Raw genomic sequence first — 21474 nt, forward strand, 5'->3', positions numbered from 1 at the left:
TATCGCTGCATCAAATGAGAGTAATCATTGAAATATGTACTTGCATATTTTGTGAGAAGCCATGTATGAAAGTTAATTAAGAAATAAGATACTGGAAAGTGAAATATAAACAGTGAATAGATTAAAGAAAATCACCCTGTTGTTCACAAAGTCAAAATGTACACAAAGAAAATTGAAAACACTGCTGTGCTCTGCTGGGAAAGTGTAACTGCTTATTTGTATATGCAGGAGGAGGAGGAGATTAGTGTTTAATGTTCCATCGACAGTGAGATCATTAGAGACGGAGCACAAGCTCAAATGAGAGAAAGATAGAGAAGGTAATTGGCCATGTCCTTTCAAAGGAACCATCCCAGCATTTGCCTGAAGCAATGTAGGGAAATCGTGGAAAACGTAATCAGGATGGCTAGATGCAGGTTTGAATCGTTGTCCTCCCAAATGGGAGTCCAGTGTGCTTACCACTGTACTGGTGTGCTCAGTTTGTTTGTGTGTGTGTTTTGTATTAGTTAACTCTGAAGAAAGACATTGTCTGAAAGCTCACTATTTTTTCAGTCTTCTTGATATAACTGTCAACTGCGTCAGCTAGGTGAGTGGTTACCTTTACTCTCCTATTATTTGTTAAGAAAAGGTATAGGATACTGAATAATTGTATAGTGTCAGAAAGTTTGACATTTTAGAAAGAAACCAAGGAGTAATTTGTTCATCATTTAAAAAACTGTGGTTGCTTTTGAGTATCTCTCGTGTTTGACATCTTCATCACGTAATTGTTGATGCTCTAGAATGTAAAACTCTTATAAGTTCTTATCACCCCTTCGCAGCAGCAAATTAGTAGTACTGCCAGAATGTGAAACACTGCTGTTTGTTATCTGCTCCCACTCCCCATTCCACTCATACACACAACTGCGCAGAAGTGTCTGTGTGTGTTAACTCTCTGACAAGAGGTTTTATCCAAAAGCGCAGTTGGCACTCGTCGTTTTTGATGTTCCAGTATGTGGCTTGGTGCCCCCTTCATTAGGTAGGTAGTGATCTGTGCAAATGTAGATATTTATATTGTACATTGAATTTTCTGTCACCATATTTAAATTTGAATGAATATTGTTTTTGTGTTTTTTTCCTTGTCAGCTTTATCCAAACAGTTCACTGCACTGGTCATTTTTACTTATAACTACAGTTTTCCTTCCTTCACTGATATTTATGGAAAATATTTACGAATTTGATATGTATATGTAGTATTGATGTGACTCTGGAAAGTAATTTTCTATTTTTGAAATGAAACCTGATCTTACAGGACGTGCAGCCTTGCAGAAGCGTATTATGGCTTTGTTGAGGAAAATTGAACATTGCATCAATGGTGTGCAACCAGTAAGTGTCTTTGCATGAGTTAACATTATTTTTGGTAAATAATGCACTGGTTCAGTTGTAATCTGGTAGAATGTAAATAATTTAGAAATAAAGATAACAACACATAAATAATAGTGCTGATTGAACGAGATAATACACTGTGCCAGGGTTGCAGTTCTGCAGCTTAACTGAGTTGAGGGCTGTGCTAGATGGAATGGATGAGGGAGCAATGATGTGGGTGTGGGAGGGGAGGTTGAGGAAGGGTGGCTGACAGCTGAGAGAGAGGCAGCAGGTGCATGGTACAGGAATATGATATGGGCACTGGTACTGGTGAGTCCATACAGTGCGTGAAGATGACAGTGACTTGGGAGAAGTGGATGAGGAATGAGCGGACAGAACAGAGGAAGGGGAGACTGCGGGGAACAGATTGTGGGTGCAGGATGAATGAAGTTAGGATCATGGGACAGGATAGGGTGGGTGTGAGGCAAGGGATTAACAGAAACTGAGGTCTAGAAGAACAAGGGAATGAAGGATGTGTTACGAGGTCAACTCCAATATACGTAAACAGAGAAGCTGGTGCTAAGGGGAAGGATCCATGTGGTATGGGTTATGAAGCAAGCATTGAAACCGAGCATATTGTACACAGCAGCATGTTCTACCATTGGTTTGTAAATTCGGTTCTTGGCCACAGTTTGGCAGTGACCGTTCATTTGGGTTGTCATGCCCACGTAAAATGGTGCAGAAATTACAGCAGAACTGATATATGACATAACTGCTGGCTCACATGGGAGATAGGAGAAGGCTGCGATGGGTCTGGGATAGGATGTATTGGGTGGGTGTATCACACAGTTCTTGCACGTGGGTTCTCCACTGGGATATGACCTATATGGCAAGAGGCTGGTAGTGAGTGTGGCCTAAGGATGGGTCAGTATGTTGCTCTGATTGGAATGGTAGTGTACAGTACCACTTAGAGAGGGAGGGGGGGGGGGGGGATCAGATGTTCCTCATTTCTGGACATAATGATAAATATTTGAAACCCTGACAAAGACATGGTTCAGTTGTTGCAATCTGGGATGATATTGGGTGACAAGTGGGCTTGCTTCTTTGTAGCTGGTTCCTAAATTTGGTGGGAGGATTAGGGGTATTTGAGAATATGGTCCAGGAAGTCTGTCAGTGAACTATATTTTGGAGATAATGCTTGCCTGGAAAGGCCTTAGGCCTTCACCATACTGGGGATGAGAATTATCCTTACTGCTGATACACAGAGCACAGTTGGCCAGGATGTCTGGAAGTGATTTTTTTGCTGTGGAAATCATGACAGCTATCAAAACGCAGATGCTGCTGATATTTAGCGGGCTTCATAAGGGCAGAAGTGTGGTTGATGTTATCAGAGGTGCAGGTCTGCCCGGAAAGGTGGCATGTTCCACTGAGGACAACCAGATCAAGGGGAGATAAGATGTTGAGGCTGTGGGGGATTGAGGATAGTGTGTCCTGGCCCTGAGTCCAGATCATGAAGATTCATTATTGAACCTGAAACAGACAAAGGGTTGTCATGCCCACATAAAACGGTATGCAGAAATTGCAGCAGAACTGATATATGACATAACTGCTGTCACACATGGGAGATAGGGGAAGGCTGTGATGGGTCTGGGATAGGATGTAGTGGGTGGGTTTATCACACAGTTCTTGCAGATGGGTTTTCCACTGGGATATGACCTTTATGGCAAGAGGCTGGTAGTGAGTGTGGTCCAAGGATGGTTTGAAGACTAGGAGATTTTCTCTAGGCAGTTGATAATCAGATTGGCATAAGAGGGTGCCATGTGGATGCCCATGGCCGTGCTGCAAATTTTTTTGTATATCTTTGCCTCAAAGAATAGATAGTTACGTGAAAGGATGTAATTAGTGAGTTGTATAAGGAATATGGTAGTGGGTTTTTTGGATTCAGAAGGATGTTGGATAGGTAGTGTTAGATAGCAGCAAGATTCTAGGCATAGTTGTGAACAGGGAGGTGGCATCAACAGTGATGAGTAGGGATCCAGGTGGTTATGGAAGTTGGAAGGATGGGAGTTGGTGAAGTAAGTGGTTTGTATCTTTAGCACAGGAGACTAGGCTCCTGATCCCTGTCTCCATTCTTCACTCAACCACTCCATCAAACACAGTCCGTGCATGCATGTGCCTCTGTGTGCTCTAGCTTGAAAAAAGGATTCAGTTGAAAGCAGGGAAAGTTTTGTTTATGTGCTCGTCATCGATGACTCAACACCTCTACAATTCAGTGAGTTGCTACTTTTACTCGTAAACTGTTAATACTGTAACATCAATAACATTTTGTTTCCTTAGTTCAGTAATTGTTAACTAGTATGTATTTTATTTCTAAGGCATGGGAGGAGACATTTCGTAACTGGGAGGCTTCAACAAAGTTATTAACGTCATACCCTAAATCCAAAATGGAAGATGGTCAGGTTGAACCATTTCATCGTTCTGTAGGAAAAAGAAGAGCTTCACATCAAAATTCAGAACATGAACTTGAGGTAATTTTACTTCATCATATCATAAAAAGTGCTAAACATCAATAGATTTAGTTGATAAATGCATTATTGCATTTTGACACTGTTTCATACAAAACATGTAATCACTATACTAAGTCTTACACTTTAATTCAAAGTGTGACATTACCCTGTAAACTATTTGAAAATGTTCTGTTAAATAAATTAAATTTCTTTCTTTTAACTTTGTGTTGTTTTGTTACATGATCAATAATGCATTAATGTTTGATTTGGTATTGTCATGGAACGTGCAGGACCAAATAAATGAATGGGCCAACATGACAGGGTTTCTGTGTGCCTTGGGTGGTGTTTGCCTGCAGAGAAAGTCTCCCTCACGGCCCTCTCTGGGCATTGGTCTTTTGGCAACAAACATGGAGCCACGGAAATGCAATTTAACTAATACAAATCAGGATGTGCAATATTGCCCTGTAACACAGTAAGTCATTTCACTATCCAAATTAATAAAAATGAGAATGTGTTTTGAAATGACATTGAAATATCTGTGGACTGTACATAAATTGAGTCTTCAAAACGTACAACATTAGATCAAAGTAAAAATGAGTTATCATCTCACAGTGAAACAGATAATAAATGTGAAATAGCTCCTGCTGCAGTTTAAAGTTGAGTATTTTCAATCATCTGGCTACACTTGCAATCTACTGCGACAATCTGTTACATGAAATAGCTTTCATTTTCTCTCTCTTCACCCCTCTCCTCTCCTTTGTCTCTCTATAATTTTTAGTCTTATTGTTCTTTAAAGTAAAATGCTTATCAGTAGTTTGATTCAGAAGTGCTTAGAACAAAATGGATAGCATTTTGATATCCTATAGTTGTGGATGTTTTTTGTCATTGTACTTTTCTTGCTGGTTTTGGTGAAACCTCAAACATGTATTCAGAGATTCCCTATTCTAAAACATTAGTCAAAGATTTCTTAGGATGACATTTAATTATCTGATCCTTGAAGGACTCTATAAATGGAGAAAATTGTAGAAACATGAATTCGAGCTGTTCAGTTAAGATAAAAAAAGAAAGAAAAAACAACTTTAAATTCAATTTTACAGAATTATTTATTTGTATATTATTTTAGTTAAAGCTTTTCAGCACAATCTTTGTTCAATGAATACTGTGCCTTAATCATTACTTTATAATGTCTTCCATTAGAAATCATATAATATTTTAATTTCTTGATTGGCACATTACCTTTCTTTCATTTTATAACTCAGCAATGGCTTCATATGAGCGATGATGCAACAGCAGTTTCCAAATGTGTACTTAACAGATGAGCTTCTGGTACAACATATCTATTTCTCAACAAAAATAATTTTTGGTAATATAATTTAATTGGATAGATAAAAGAATCTGGTCATGAAGCGCTGGCAGGAGAACACACATATAACATCTACTATCGTTAACAAGCAAAAGACTGGTTGTTGGGGACTTGACCAGACAAGCAGTCTGTCCAGTGCAATCCCCAGAAATCAGTCTTCCTTTTCATCCCGTCCAGTAAGTCTCCCCTGACTTGGGATTCTGGGTGACTTATCTGAACTCTACCCCTTTTCCTAAACCTCACTAGTCCTTTACCTTCACCCCTTGTCCTTCCCCGTCAACCCTTCTGCCAGAAGAAAGAGCCACTGGCTCTTGAAAGCTTGCAAACCGTAATACCTCTTGTATGTGTGTTCTCCTGCTGCCACTTGGTGAATAGATTTTTCATCTGTCCAGTTACGTAACATGTTGTATTTGTTATTTCCAACTACTGCTTGGTTGGGTACTTTTGTTTTCTAGCAGTAGACTCATAGTGCCTAAACACATCAATTTCTTCATTGTATTCTTCCATTTTTACTCTTCTAGTATTCCATAAAGTCATATTGTATGTGGTTTAACATTCTGACTAATTGATTCATTTTCATTTCCACCTTATGCCTCACTGTCTTTGTCACTTCTTAAAATCACTATATGTGCATTGGCCTCCCTTTACAGACAAATTAGGTGACTGGTTGTAGGCACTGGAAGGGGGCAGATATAATAATTGGTGCCACTCTTAATTCAATATTGGAAGCAGAAGGTAAAAATTCTAAAAGACAACTTCTCCGAAAAATTTAAAGGCAAAGCTGTTGGAGAAAACTTGAGAGTGATAACCAGTGTAGTGTACAGACACATCCAGCAAATAGCTAAGACCAACATTATGTAATGCTACTAAAGCATTTTGTGTGGCTACTCTAAAAACCACTACCATATTTGCATACATGTATCTGGAATACACTGCAAATTAGTGAATAACCTGAGAGTTGTGGTCTGAGTCAAGTAGGAGATTTCACAGACAGTGTACATATTTGCAGTCATGTTGTTGTCATTCTAGTATGACATTCTTAAACTTTTGTTGTGATTAAAATAAGCAAGATGATACCTACCTTAAACAACTTTACACACTTTTACATTTCTCCCACAGATCACTTTCTAAAGCCCAATGATAATGGCACGGAAATGACATAGACAAATTTCAGATGGAACTGGAGGCCTCTAGTTTGCACTTACATGCTTGCAGCAGATGTGTCATCGCTATATGTCTGAAACCCTGTGACTATTTGAAAATCTGGTCATGCGTCTGTGATTAGGCAGGTCTGTTTAGCATTACTGTTGCTACTCCACATGAAGAACAGCTTAGAAAAAGTGACTTCCATTGAAGGCCACACTATTTGGCAAACTTGACGGTCACTCTCATTGAGTTATCCTCTAAATCACTACAGAGGGGGAAAAACACTGGAAAGAAGCAAATGCTGATCTTTTGATCATGAGATGTTAGAACTCTCCTGGACTGGAGGGAAAAAAATAACTGCTCTCACTTGTAGACTTTTTAGACTGGACACTGTTATTCCAGTTTTAAGTGAATTCAGAATCTCTGGTGAAGAGAGAGCTACTGAACCTTGTTTGAGTTAAATTGTTTTGCAGAAAGGAAGTCATAGAATTACTGGCCTAGTTCTCATAGTCTTCCCTCAATAGCAGCAATGTGCTAGACTGGGACACAAAAAACAATAATAACAATAATTACATTCATTTTTTTTTTTCATTTCTGTTCAGTTGCTACACAAAATAAATGTTCACATTGTGTTAGTCAATATATAAATCTTGACTAACAAGTACAGATACTGAAATAATTTCAAGATATGAAGCAGGGCATATTAGGAAACATTCATTGTCTGTCTTAGCCAGCAGCTAAGACAGACAGTTGTGAAAATCATCATTGTATTATATAACGTGTCTTAGAGTATAAAGATTATGTTCTTATTTGGTAAAGGGTAACTGAGAACTTGCTTCCAGTATCTGAAAATGTTGACATCTCGATCTGGAACCAAGATATTCAGAGAATCCTTAGATTAGCACCAATGCATGTGGCAGAAAAGGAGCAAAGAATTGTGACAGCAATTATGCAAACACTCTTTTCTCAGTGTCTGGGACACAGGAAACTTCAGGTATCCTGTGTAGTGTTAATCAAAATTTTTTGCATCAATTCTGCACACAAATGAACAATATTTTACTTCTAATATCTACAGATATATACACCACATTTTGCTGATGAGGTTTGCTCTCAGTGTCCTGATTATTAATCCTCTGATAATAGAAACTCTTATTCAACAACTCTAGCCATAGTTTTTGTCAAAGATTTTTATACAAACAAAACCAGACTTCAGCAAAATATTGTTTCAGGTGAAATGAAACTGTATGTTTAAATGATTGAAACATGTGCATACCTATTTTATCTACAGTCATATTGTCACAGGCAGAAATAAAATGCATATTATACTTCATCTTGCTATTTAGAGGATGCTTCTTGCACGTTACTTATGCTTTTCTTTATGTACTGAATGCAGAAAACAAAAAATTGATGCATGGCAACTAGCATTCTTGAAAAAATACATTTGCTGCGTGTCTTTGCACAGTTTTTTGCTTTAAATTTTTTCAATTCATGAGTAGTATAGCCAATTGCAGACTTGGTCAACACTGATAGATGTTTCTGGGCAGAAAAACAAACAAATCCATCAAGCACCTTTCTCATGGGATTAACTAATGAGACAGCAGATACAGACTTACAGTTTTATTCACTTATGTATTTAGTTTCTGTATCACTAAATACAAAGTTCTTTAGTCATGGAATGAATCAGTAGAAAACAACATATTTTGCAGCATCAATTCTGGAAGCCAATATCTGTATGATTTCCTATTAGCTATTTGAATTACAGTTTAATACAGAAATGAAAAACTCATATAATCAAAAATATACTGTGTTATTGTTTTTCCACAGTACTCACATTCTGTCCAATGATTCAATTTTTTAAGAGTGGTAACATTGACAAAAACTTTTGCAGGTTTGTTGGACAACTTTTGAGGCTTCTTGTTTGCAACAATGAAAAGTTTGGTGCCCAGATTCAGAAGCATGTGAAGGAATTAGTTGGACATGAAATGTCTCCAGCATTGTACCCAATTCTGTTTGAACAGATAAAAGCAATTGTGGAGAAATTCTTTGACCAGCAAGGTCAGGTCAGTGAAACTCATTTTTACTTTTAATGACTTATGGAACAGAAGAAAAGATTGTATTTACCAACAGCTGAAAAATTACTTCCGGTTCAAGACTTAGAAATATACAAGTTAATAAAACTCGATAGGGTCTCTAGCTTTCCAAACTTTCAAATATTCTCTCATCAGGAGAAAGGAGAAATAGAATGAAAATTAGAGTTTCATAACAGATGGGGAAGGATTGGGCACAGGAATAAAGAAATGGTGCAAAGCATGTGTAACAGAGAAGGTAGCATGTAGGATAAAAGAATGGTGTGCTGTATACTTGGAAAGGAAGAAAAAGCAACTCAAAATCTTGAATCGAGCAATAAGAGGTGAGAGGAATAAGTAAAAAATTATGGTGAAAGAACACACTTTTGACGTTTAACTTTTAGTATCATAGATTAATACCATGTGGGTGACAAGAGCTCATAATGTATTGGAGAGGTATTTCTCATCTTCAGTGTTCAGGTTAAAGGGAGATTTAATGTCCCATCAGTGATGAGAGCATTTGCTTTCTACGAAGGACCCATTTGTCCCAAGTGATTTAGAGATATCACAGAAAGCTTAATTCTGGGTAGTTGAATAAAGATTTGGACATTACTCATCCCAAATGAAGTTCCAGCTTTTGTACAACTATGGCACATTACTAGGTTCAGAGTTTCAAAGGTTGATTAACATCACAAACCCTGTTGTTATGTTCTGCGGGATGATCAGATTACAGTATTGGTGCTGTTAGTGTACACATTTTGTATGCTGGTGTTTACTCTGATCAACAGTGTGGTAGTGGTCATTCCCTTACAATAAACTGAACAAAACTTCCACCTCAGTGGGAAGTGTTTCTCTTATCTACATGTTGCTATTTGTGAGTTTAAACTATGAGGTACTGAGAAGCTACATTGAGCAGGTTTTACAATGGGATGGCTACATATTATGTTATACTGAGGCATGTTTAGAAGTGACACAGATCCTATCAAATATGTTACCAAGATTTTAGTTGACTATGGATGGTGTCTGGATCAATTTTGATAATGATGATCTCATTTCAGGATGTGATTTACAGAAGTCACTGTTACCACAGGAGCTGATTAAAACATTCTGTTAAGGCTGTTGTTGTGTAATGAGGAGAACACATGTTTTACCACTCTTACGAGGCATTGTTTAGCTAGGGTATGCATTTTCTACTAATGTAGGGCTTCTAAAAATTACAAAGCTAGAGATTCAATCATATTTTACAATTTGGGTATATATATCAATCCTGCTTCAGTTGTTTTGATGGTCGCTATGTAGATGCTCATATAATCTAAAATATTTTTAACTATCTTTGTTGATTCTCATTCTTAGCTGGGATTTTTACAGGTTATGAGATAACTGTTTGGAATGATTTCTGTTATTTTCAGGTTATTGTAACAGAAATCAGCACACAGTTTATTGAACATATCATCTTCATTATGAAAAATGTCCTTGAAAGCAAGACAGATCAACCCTCAGAACACCTTGGTGTTACAAGTATTGAAGGAATGATGCTTGCAATTGTAAGGTAGAGTATATCTACAAATTTTACTACAAAGAGAATTGTGGGTGCTTTTGAATGAGTATGACAAATGTACTGTCATAAAGTGCTACAATTTAATTAACTAGTGACTGACAAAATTCACATGAAATATTAGCACATCCAATACCCAGGAAGTAGTAGACTTTTTAAAAGAGCTGTAGTGGTGTTGTTAAACTGCTTTATTGAAATATAAGTTAATGTTTTTTTTTGTGTCGTGATAGACAGACCATATAGTGGAGATGCTGAGTTGCAGATAGGCACAACAAAAAGACTGTCACAAATACAGCTTTCAGCTAGTAAGGCCTTCATCAAAATTAGACAACAAACACACACATACACACTCATGCAAATGCAACTCACACACAGGACTGCAGTCTCAGGCAACTGTCACGAAGGGATGTACATAGTTTGCAACCAATGTATGATACTCGACTGTCAACGTGCCTTGTAGAGCAAACGCAACTCACACATGCATCATGACTACAGTCTCAGGCAACTGAGGCCACACTGCCAAGTTGCCTGAGACTGCAGACGTGTGTGTGAGTTGCGCGAGCGCGCGCGCGTGTGTGTGTGTGTGTGTGTGTGTGTGTGTGTGTGTGTTTGTTTGTTTGTTTGTTTGTTGGCTAATTTTGATGAAGGCCTTACTGTCCGAAAGCTATATTTTTGATAGTCTTTTTGTTGTGCCCAGCTGCAACTGAGCATCTCTGCTATATGTTGAGTAGCAACTTTCCTTTTCACAACATTGTTACATTCCATACCCCTGGACTGAACCTATGTTAACCAACCTCTCTCCCATATACTCTTCAGTCTTCTCCTCTTTCCCTTTCCTCTTTAGCCATTCACGCATTTTTTCATCCTACATAGTTATGTTTATCTTTATACTATATACCTCTTTAGTTCTGTATGCATCCTCTTTGGTTTGAAGCTGGCACAGTACTACAGTAGAATATCTTTGGCTTCCCTCTGACACCCATGCCTCCATCTTTGCTACCCTCCCTGTTTACCTTTCCCCTGTTGCTTCATAACCTGGGTTGTAACTGAATCCACTTTCCTTTCTTCTCCCTTTTTTCTCCTCTATCCTCCCTAATGAAGGAACAAAGTTCTGAAAGCTAGGATACGTAAATTTTCTGTTCTGTTTTGTGTATCTGTCGGCTGTACTGAGTTGTGGTAAGTACTGGCCATCCCCTCTATTTCTTTGTTAGTATTTGTTTCACATCTTTATATGAGATTTTCCATTAATCCTCTATATACTCCTTCCACCTTTCTGCTTTCCCTTCTTTGCTTAGAACTGGGTTTCCTTCTGAGCTCTTGATATTCATACGAGTGGCTCTCTTTTCTCCAAAGGTCTCCTTAATTTTTCTGTATTCAGTATCTATCTTACCCCTAGTGAGATAAGCCTCTACTTCCTTACATTTGTCCTCTAGCCATCCCTGCTTAGCCATTTGCACTTCCTGTCGATCTCATGTTTGAGACGTTTGTATTCCTTTTTGCCTGCTTCATTTACTGCATTTTTATATTTTCTCCTTTCATCAATTAAATTCAATATTTCTTCTGTTACCCAAGGATTTCTACTAGCCCTTGTCTTTTTACCTAGTTGATCCTCTGCTGCCTTCAATATTTCATCTCTGAAAGCTAACCATTCTTCTACTGTATTTCTTGCCACCATTCTTGTCAATCATTCCCTAATGCATTCTCTGAAACCCTCCACTATCTCTAGTTCAGTCAGTTTATCCAGGTCCCATCTCCTTAAATTCCCACCTTTTTGCAGTTTCTTCAGTTTTAATCTGCAGTTCATGACCAAAAGATTGTGGTCAGAGTCCACATCTGCCCCTGGAAATGTGTTACAATTTAAAACCTGGTTCCTAAATCTCTGTCGTACCATTATATAATCTATCTGATACCTTCTGGTATCTCCAGGCTTCTTCCATGTATACAAGCTTCTTTCATGATTCTTGAACCAAGTGTTAGCTATGATTAAGTTATGCTCTGTGCAAGATTCTACCAGGCGGCTTCCTCTTTCATTTATTACCCCCATTCTATATTCACCTACTACATTTCCTTCTCTTCCTTTTCCTACTATCGAATTCCAGTCACCCATGAATATTAAATTTTCATCTCCCTTCACTATCTGAATAATTTCTTTTATCTCATCATACATTTCATCAATTTCTTCGTCATCTGCCGAGCTAGTTGGCATATAAACTTGTACTACTGTAGTAGGTGTGAATTTCGTGTCTATCTTGGCCACAGTAATGCGTTCACTATGCTGTTTGTAGTAGCTTACCTGCACTCCTATTTTTTTTTTATTAATTATTAAACCTACTCCTGCATTACCCCTATTTGATTGTGCATTATGTAGTCAATATTTGTCATGTAATAGTTACTTTACTAATGCTAATGTGAAACCTGTGCTGTGGCATAGCCATGTTACTTTGGAGTATTACTACTGATCAAATACGGAGTAGAAGGAAAGAAGTCTTAATCTCAAAACAAGCTCATTGTTACATAAGATGCCAGTTACAGTTCACTGTCTCGGGACAGCCATACAAACTGTTGTATGAAAAAGTAAAATTACTTGTAGTTATTTCAGTTCGATGAAGAGAAGCTGGAAGCATGAGGGATCTGGGAGCAGCTTGAGAGAGTCAGTGGAACACCGTCTCCAGCCACTTCTTCCTGAGAATGACATTGCTACAGACAATGATTGGCACACTTACTTTCAAAATCAAATGCATATTGAATATCTTAACAATCATGTTGTACTTCCTTTTACAGAAGAAGAGGTAGCCTCAGAAATCTGCAAGATGAAGAAATCGGATTCCTCAGGACTTGACGACATTTATCCCGAGGTCTTGTAACATGCAGCTCCACAGATAGTGACTCCTTTAATATCCATTCTTAATGCCTCACTCGTACTAGGATGTATTACAGAGATCTAAACTGAGGTGAGGCTCCTGTGTCACTGTTCACAGGCACGCAGTGAGCTTCATGGCTTGCACCAAAGTCATTTTTGGATTCAGAAAGGGGAAGTCTATTGATGATGCATTATAGAGGATTATAAGAGTAGTAGATGGCACACCTAGACAATATGCTATGGCTACAATGGTGCAGATTGCAGAAGTGATGTTCACCGGATTAAGAGCTCTTGAAACACAAAATTCCTCTTCAGTAGTCTGGTGAACAAGTGCAGAAGACGAACTGTTGAGTGGCAGGTTGGACAGGTAAAGATAAACAAATATATCACCACAGGCTGTCCTCAGGCTCCATCTGGGCCAGTTTTTTGTAGGAAGGAAGGAAGGAAGGAAGATTAGAGACAGAGTACAAACTATAAATGTTTCAAGCATGGGGAAAGAAATCAGCCATGCCCTCTGAAAGGCACCATGTAGGCACTTGCTTGGAGCAACTTAGGGAAATGAAGGAAAATCTAAATCTGGATGGTCGGATATGGATTTGAACAATCGTCCTCCCAAATGTGAATCAAGTGCGCCAACTACAGCCACCACATGTGGTCTAATGAACCCTTGCTACCTGTAGTGGATGGGGAAGGTGACATAGGCAGCAGCATCAGTTATGCAGATGACTTTCCAGTAGTTGCCTCAGAAGACTCGTGGGCAAAGCCGGAGCCAAAAAACAACAAATGCTCCATCACTGAAGCAGCAATGGTGCATTAATGATAAAATCAGAGATTGTCAACAAGGCAAACTTTTTTTCTCCTGTAGACTGTCTAACTAAAAGTGACTTAAGTGAAGTTAGGATTTACATAAATAAATAAAAAAGAGATTTCTCAGCTCACATCAGTAAAGTCATTGAGAAACTGTGCAAAATAATGCATAAGCTAGCCCATGTTGTAACTGTGAGTTATAAATTACTGTTGTCAGCAGTGATACTGTATCATTATACCATCGTTGTTGTCATTATTGAAATCACAGCAAGTGTGTGGGTCCAGTAGCTGCACTATCAACATGGGAAAACACACCTAAGACGTATGTGGTAAAGTGTTCTTCTAAGATGTTTGGGAGCATTTAGTGCAACACCAATAGAAGCATTTTTAGTAATTCTGGGAATATATTTCATTGATATAATTGCCAGATTCAGGTCTGCATGCTATTTGTTTCAGAAGGAGAACACTGAATATGTGAGGCAAATCATTGGGAAACAAATCATGAATAAAGTGCAACTTAAGTCCTGGATAACTGGTATGTGCTAGGAGAACTAGTACATGTGAGAGGTATTGGGATAATACAGACACTGTGTGTTGTGTTTATCAGTTTTTCACTGACATCTGAGAAAGGAAGTAACTGCAGTATATGGACCCAAGTTCATGATCCATTTCATAAAAGGATGTAAGCTGTATCCTGTAAAGATGGAAATAATAGGACAGATGTGAATGTGGAGAGAGCAGTACATCTGATCATACTGTATTACAGTGTTTTCTAAATGGAGATATCAGAGGTAACATCACTGTAGGTGTGGACCTTCAACTTGGCATTAAAAATCCCTGATCCCTGGACAGCTAAAAATAACATTATTTAACAAATATCCCACAGGTATCGTGCAAGGTTTAAGGCACAAAAAATTATAAGCAGCTGACATGCCAAACATAACAAAGAATACTGTAGTCACATTTTCACATAACAATAAGAACAATTATTGTTGCCTAATATAATAAACACACTTATTGAATACTGCTGTTGTAGATAGACATTTTTGGTATGCAGTAAGTCATGTGTGGTTCATGCTGTGAACCATGTAACTAAACCCCTGGCAATGCACAAGACATGGTAGCAGTGAGTCCACAAAAGCGTAGGGCTTTATCTCAAAAATAGAGGTTGTTAAGAGGCACAGTGGGTGCTGTGACGAGTTTTACCAAGACCAGCATGGATCCAGTGTAAAATAGAGTGCATTTTATAATTAATTTTAAGAACTGGTGAAGGTTATATATACATTATATTTGAGGTATAATTCTTCAGATTTATCTTTTTTCCCTCTATTTATTTTTCCTTTATTATTATTATTAGAATCACCCAAAGCTCAAAAAAATCATGAACTTCTAAACATAATACCATATATACATATATAACACATTATAACAAAAAAATGAAATGAAGTGCTTATTATCAAACTATAATATTTGTTTACAGGTATGTGCGACATTTAGACATGACTGTTCATGCTATTCACATAAAAACGAAGCTTTGTCAACTAGTAGAAGCAATGATGAAACGTCGAGATGACTTAGCATTTCGACAGGAAATGAAATTTCGAAATAAACTTGTGGAGTATCTAACTGATTGGGTTATGGGAACATCTCACCAGATAGCACCACCAGGTTCTGGTGATGTCACAGTTATTACGAGGTAATAACATAAAATAACTGACTGGCATATAATTTAGTAATTAAATAAATAAACAGATTGAGAGAAGTCCTGCGAGTAAAATCTATTAATGAATTCACCTTAAACATAATACAGATTGTGTATTTGTAATTTTCATGTGGTTATTATGTTTAACGTGATGAAATTATGGTGCACATGTTGTCAGTAATGTATAAAACTTTTTATTATAATGCCTAGATAGCTACTCTTTCTTGATATAAAGCAATCAGTTTCAACTACACTTCGTAGGCAGCTTCAATAGTAACTTGTCAGTTCACTAAATTGTAACTTCCCTACTCAAGATGCGCTTTAGTGATCTGAGAAGTTACAGCAGTTAAAACTATACGGCTTGAAGATGATTTGAAAGAGTGTTTGAAACAGGTCACCTTTTTCAAAGAAAGTGCTGCAATCTAGACTGTAATAGGAAGGTTATGTTATGTTTTCACATTCCATATTATTCTTGTGACTTATCTGTATATACAGTTAAAAACATACATTCTTGCTATAAGTTTTTAAGAAACTATATTTATTTATTATCCTTCTTTTTGATAGAGATCTTGACCAAGCATGTATGGAAGCAGTGGCAGCATTACTTCGTGGCTTACCTCTTCAGCCAGAAGAATCAGACAGAGGTGATTTAATGGAAGCCAAAAGTCAACTGTTTCTTAAGTAAGTAAATTACTAGTCTTGGATATGGAAATAGATGTAAAGATGTTATGATTATGACTTAAAGCAGCAGAACATTTGGATGAAAATAGTGGAACTAACTACTGATTTAAAAATTAGAGACAGACAACCACCCACTTGGCAAGGAGCAGAAAGTGATGCCGTGGTAGATGCCCACTTCAAAGATCACAAAACTGCATTGACTCTCAGTAGGAGAAGGGAGATGTGCAAGAAAGGGAGAGAGTAAGAGAAGTATTGTTATACAGTAGAGAGGTAGCCAGTAGTGGCAAAATGTGGATAAATTCTGGCAGCAGTCAGAAAATTGGGATGGCATAATCTTAGAGAGATAAGGTGGAGACAGCAATAAAATGTTGGAATGGTTGAGAAATATCATGGAAAACAATGAGAAAAAAGTGGTTGCCAGAGGAGGAAGGGGACTGATACATGTTTGAGTCAGTGTGATTGTGAAATGGAGGATCTGTCAATAGGACAGTTGTGCCGTGTGCAGTGCAAGGGAACTGAGAGGGAGAGGATCAGGGGGGTGGGGGGGGGGGGGGGGCACACAAATAGCTTTGGTGTTGAAACAGTTGAATTCATATGTGTTACACTGCCCAAAATTTTCAACAATCAGGAGCTTTTCAGTTGGCCGCAGGCTGCAGTAACCATTCATGTGGATAGACCAACACATAGTCATCAAATGCACTCTGAACACTGCAAAGTAATTACAGCACAGCTACTAGACTATGTGGCTCCTTTCATTCGAACACTCTGTTTTTGACTGGATTGGAAATGCATGCAGCTACACATACGTAGGAGATGGGGGCTGAGCATACTGGACAAGTCGTGCAACTCATGAAGTGCAGGATTGTAAGCAAGTGTGGCTTAGGATTTGCCTAAGCTCAGAGTGCAATTGAAAATCTTTTTAGTTGGGAGGAGGGGAAGGGGATTGAAGTACAATATCCCTATCTTAGAGCACAACAATGGGATATCTGTTTACAGAATAACTGCATGGAGACACTATGGCAATGTTGTCAGTGTATTCAGATTATGTGTGTTTGCTGCTATAGATACAGTGATTGCAGGTGCTAAGGTTCTGAAAACTATGTATCATGGACTTGCTTATTCAATAATAGCATAACATAGCCTTTCCTGTAGCACTAATCGGAGAAAAATGTAGAAGAGGCTAATCAAAAAAATGAAAAGAGTACCAATATGATCGATCAGCCATCCAACTTATATTCAACCAACAAAATGTATTTCCAGTGACCTATGTTTACATTCTAGAAATAGCCCCTTCAGAAGGAAAAAATCACCTAGAAATTTTTCCTGTAAGTGGGAAAATACACAACATTAGCCTTCAAAAAGGCAAACGTTCATCTGGTGAGCCAAAGACTCAACAGAAATCAAAATGGGGTTATATATGTCGGCAGCCTATCCTTCATCAAATTACCCCTATTGATTAGAAACAGAATCAGACACACTTCTTATGTCCTATATATTGTACATCTGCACATTATTAGATGTGTGAATCAAATAAACAAAAAAGATATAGGAGGAACTTTTTTTGTGTGAGGTGATGACAGCTGACAGTGTCTAAATACTGGTGGTGATCGGTGTGTTTCATATGACAGAGATTTCTATGAGGGTTGGAACTTAAATAGTGGCAACTATTTATTCACAACCAATACAAAAGAGTTACATGTTTGCACCTGTTACTGTCCTTCAAAGTAGTCATCAGTGTAGAACCTGCTGCCAGCAATGTGGATGGTGTAGTATACCGTTAGCAGAGCCTATTCTGTTGATGGTGCGAATGGAGCGATCTACTGCCTGTCTGATCTCCGGAACAGTTATGAAGCGTGAATGCTACGAAGTGGTTCCTTCATCTTCGGAATCAAATCAAAGTCACAAGGACTTAAGTCTGGGGAGTATGGTGGGTGGTACAGTACTTCCCAGTCCCATCAACCAAACAGGACAGTCACAGCTTGCGCTGTACGTGCCTGCGCATTGTCATGCAAAATGATGGGTGGGTTGCACAGAAAGTGTCACCGCTTCTTTCACAAAGCTGGTCGCAGGTGATGCTGCAAAAACGAACAGTATTACTGTGCATTGACGGTCTGCCGTGGAGGAACATAATGCATTAAAATAACATCATCACAGTCATACACGAGAATTGCCTTAACTTTAGACTGCTCCATTCACACCATCAACAGAACAGGCTCTGCTAACGGTATACTACACCTTCCACATCGCTGACAACGGCTTCTGTACAACACTGGTGACTACTTTGAAGGACAGTAACGGGTGCAAACATGTAACTCTTTTGTATTGGTTGTGATTAAATAGTTGCCACTATTTAAGTTCCAACCCTCATATTAAGCCATCAGAAAGGTTGAGAATAACATTCAAGGTGGTAGCTTATTATGTTGAGAAGGACCATGTTAAGCAAATCTGAGAGTACGTGTTGAAGTTTTGACGAAGGAGACGGTGTCCTTGCCATAGGTCCATATCGTGAAAATGCTATCAAGGAATGCGAAGCAGAATAGGTATTTAATTTGCAGGGTAAACTGTAAGGGTTCCTCTAGGTGACCCATGAACAGGTTAGCATAGGAAAATGCCATGTTTGTACCATTGCAACAATACAGTTTCATTAATAAAGTTGCCTTCAGAGGAGAAATAATTATTGACCAGAATTTGATTGGCCAAGCACATTCGGCTGGAGTCAGGATATGCATATTTCTGGACATTTCAAAGACTTCTCTTGAAATATTACAGGTTTTTCTTAAAAAAAGAATGCAGTTTATGCCAGATTTTGACTGATTCTGCCTTCTATATAAATTTCCTGTCTCCTCTTGAATGAGATTTTAATATCTTTAGTTAACCATGGCTTACTTGTTTTTTAATGGGCTTTTCAGATATCTTTTTAGGAAAGTTACTTTCAAATATTGACAGCATTTTGCTATGTAGTATATTCAATTTCACATTAGCATCTCTTTCTGCATATGCCTCATCTATCTCTTTGAACTTACTCTTAAAACATTGTACCCTCTTCTCATTAATGAGTATCATTGCTTTGTATGAACATGCCTTAGAGATGTAAGATGCTGCATTGTTTATTTCTATTAATTGTGCTTCATGGTCAGGTAGTCCATTAACAATTTGATACACGTTAATTGCTTCAGGTGAGCATTGTCTACAAAAATGTTTTTGAGTAGGGTCCTGCTATCTTTCTGCACATGAATTGTAAAGTTCACTACTGAAATCAAAGTGAAATAGCCAAATAATTATTCAATTTCATTTTTCCTGTGGAATCTTTTAAGAAATCTACATTGAAGTCCACACAAACTACTTACTGTTTCTTCTTGTGTACCAGGAATCTCAATAATGCATCTAGATTTGTCATAAATAGTTGGAAGTTTCCTAGAAGGGATCAGTAGACTGTTACAACTGCAAAAATGACTGGGCAAGGTAATTCAAAGATCAGAGGAAGACAAGGATGTACAATTTTTAATAGGACTGTACCTATTAGGGCACTGTTGTATTCGAACCAGGGTTCAGATTGAAGAGAGATTTACCTTCACCTAAATTTAAGGCCATACTGTGTAAATGCATAAACTCGTTTCAGCATTTTCAGGTTTTGATATCTCTTTTTGTGAGGGTAAAAACTGATTGATTTTGTGGCCTCATTAAGGAAGCTGTATAGTGAGTTACTTTACGTATTGTGTTTACAAATACAAAATGTATTATATAATGCTTTGTGGATGACACATTTCAGTATTAACACATATAGCCTGTTTGATTCCATATAGTTGCCTTTATTTACTTAGAAGCTGGAAGTAATTCAGCTCAAATTGGCAAATGCTAAGGCTGTATATAAATTTTAAAATTAGGATTAAAGGTTTTCCAGACTTAGTGAAATGGAGATACCATTGTGACATCTTTTAATTAATGTTCATCTATGATTCCAGGTACTTTACTCTATTCATGAATCTTTTGAATGACTGTACTGATGCTCAGGATGTAGAAAAAGAGGTGTCAAGACAAAGGGTAACAGCAGGAAAAATAAGTACACTCCGTAATGCAACAATTCAGGCTATGTCTAATCTCCTTTCAGCTAACATAGACAGTGGACTAATGCACTCGATTGGTAATCCATTTCTTATTACTATTATGAATATAATGCACTAAAAATTTTGTATGAATATGGATAATAGTGGTATAAGTGTGTTTGTATTCTGTCCAATCCCAATACTACAAACAGAGACATTTAAAATGGAAAACAATGCTCCTAGTTTTTGGAACTATAGAATTACGCAATTAAGGAACAATAATGGCAATTCACTCTTAATCTACAGTTACTGTGACCAGCCACAAGTTATCAGTCTCCCACAAGCAAGCCTCTAAGTTAGAAGCAGTGATTTCTATTTTCTAATTGAAAATACTGGTAGTTCCACTTACTGAACGTAAGTGCTGCCCAATAATTCCGTTTCTTTGTAATTTTAACAATTAGCTTACTAGAATTTTCTATTTTATACGGTTTATATTTTGTCTTTCAAAGTAATAAAATTCTGAATAATTTAATGCAGTTTTTTAGTTTGTGTTCACACTGTGTGCCGGGCCGAGACATGTCTGGCCAGGTCAGGATATGCGTAGATATCAAACCTGTTTTTAGTTTGTGTTCACACAATGTGCTGGGCTGAGACATGTCTGGCCAGGTCAGGACACGCGTAGATATCAAACCTGTTGTTTTGTATTCCGGTGTTCACACTGGCAGCCAGGCTACACCAGCACAGTGAGAGCCACCATGCTGGCAAGGCAAGAGCCAACCCACACTGTGCCAGCAACATCCAAAATGTTTAATATTCGCGGCATGAGCCAGTGGGCCATGCAAGCTGGTGGAGCTACACTTCAGCTTCTGCAGTAAACATATCGAATGTCTCCATCTGTTTGTATAAGAAGAAGCACAGCCACTGTTTTGTCAAGAAAAACATTTCATATTTTATTTAAATTTATTTAAAGGACAAATTCCTTAACATTTCAGCATCAGAGCAGTTACAAGTATAAGCTATATATCAAAATGCTCTCTCCTTTATGTGCTATTATTTATTATAAATCTTACTGTGATATCTTGAATTGATTATAATATATTAGTAGTATAGTCCATGTTGCATGAACCACTGTGTGTAGTATTCTGGTATAAATCATCTCTTCTTGTATATCTATGCACATGATGAACCATCACCCCCCCCCCCCCCCCCCCCCTCTCTCTCTCTCACACGCACACACACACACTTGCATTTAAATTGTTATGTGTTGCACGGGGAGGGGGAAGCATCACTACCAGATGGCAATGTATTGGAAAGTACAGCATCTCTTAGAAAAATGAAGGAAGTAGTGGGCAAAAAGCTGAAGAAGATGTTTTTGTAACTCGAAAAGGACAAGTTAGCTATGATTA

The 21474-nt window shown here is 37.9% G+C and overlaps 1 protein-coding gene across 1 annotated transcript in view; it reads left to right on the forward strand.

Annotated features, from left to right (window-relative positions):
• The window catches only part of LOC124605129 (neurofibromin), a 459490-nt gene that overhangs the window by 140426 nt on the left and 297590 nt on the right, over window positions 1-21474 (forward strand). Inside the window, exons 16-23 of the mRNA XM_047136614.1 lie at window positions 1286-1359; window positions 3714-3866; window positions 4136-4317; window positions 8243-8414; window positions 9830-9969; window positions 15123-15338; window positions 15909-16025; window positions 19988-20166. Of these exons, the coding sequence (XP_046992570.1) occupies window positions 1286-1359; window positions 3714-3866; window positions 4136-4317; window positions 8243-8414; window positions 9830-9969; window positions 15123-15338; window positions 15909-16025; window positions 19988-20166 (1233 nt within the window). The remainder of the gene's footprint in view (window positions 1-1285; window positions 1360-3713; window positions 3867-4135; window positions 4318-8242; window positions 8415-9829; window positions 9970-15122; window positions 15339-15908; window positions 16026-19987; window positions 20167-21474) is intronic.

Source organism: Schistocerca americana, chromosome 1, assembly GCF_021461395.2.
Source record: "Schistocerca americana isolate TAMUIC-IGC-003095 chromosome 1, iqSchAmer2.1, whole genome shotgun sequence".
NCBI classification, from domain to species: domain Eukaryota; kingdom Metazoa; phylum Arthropoda; class Insecta; order Orthoptera; family Acrididae; genus Schistocerca; species Schistocerca americana.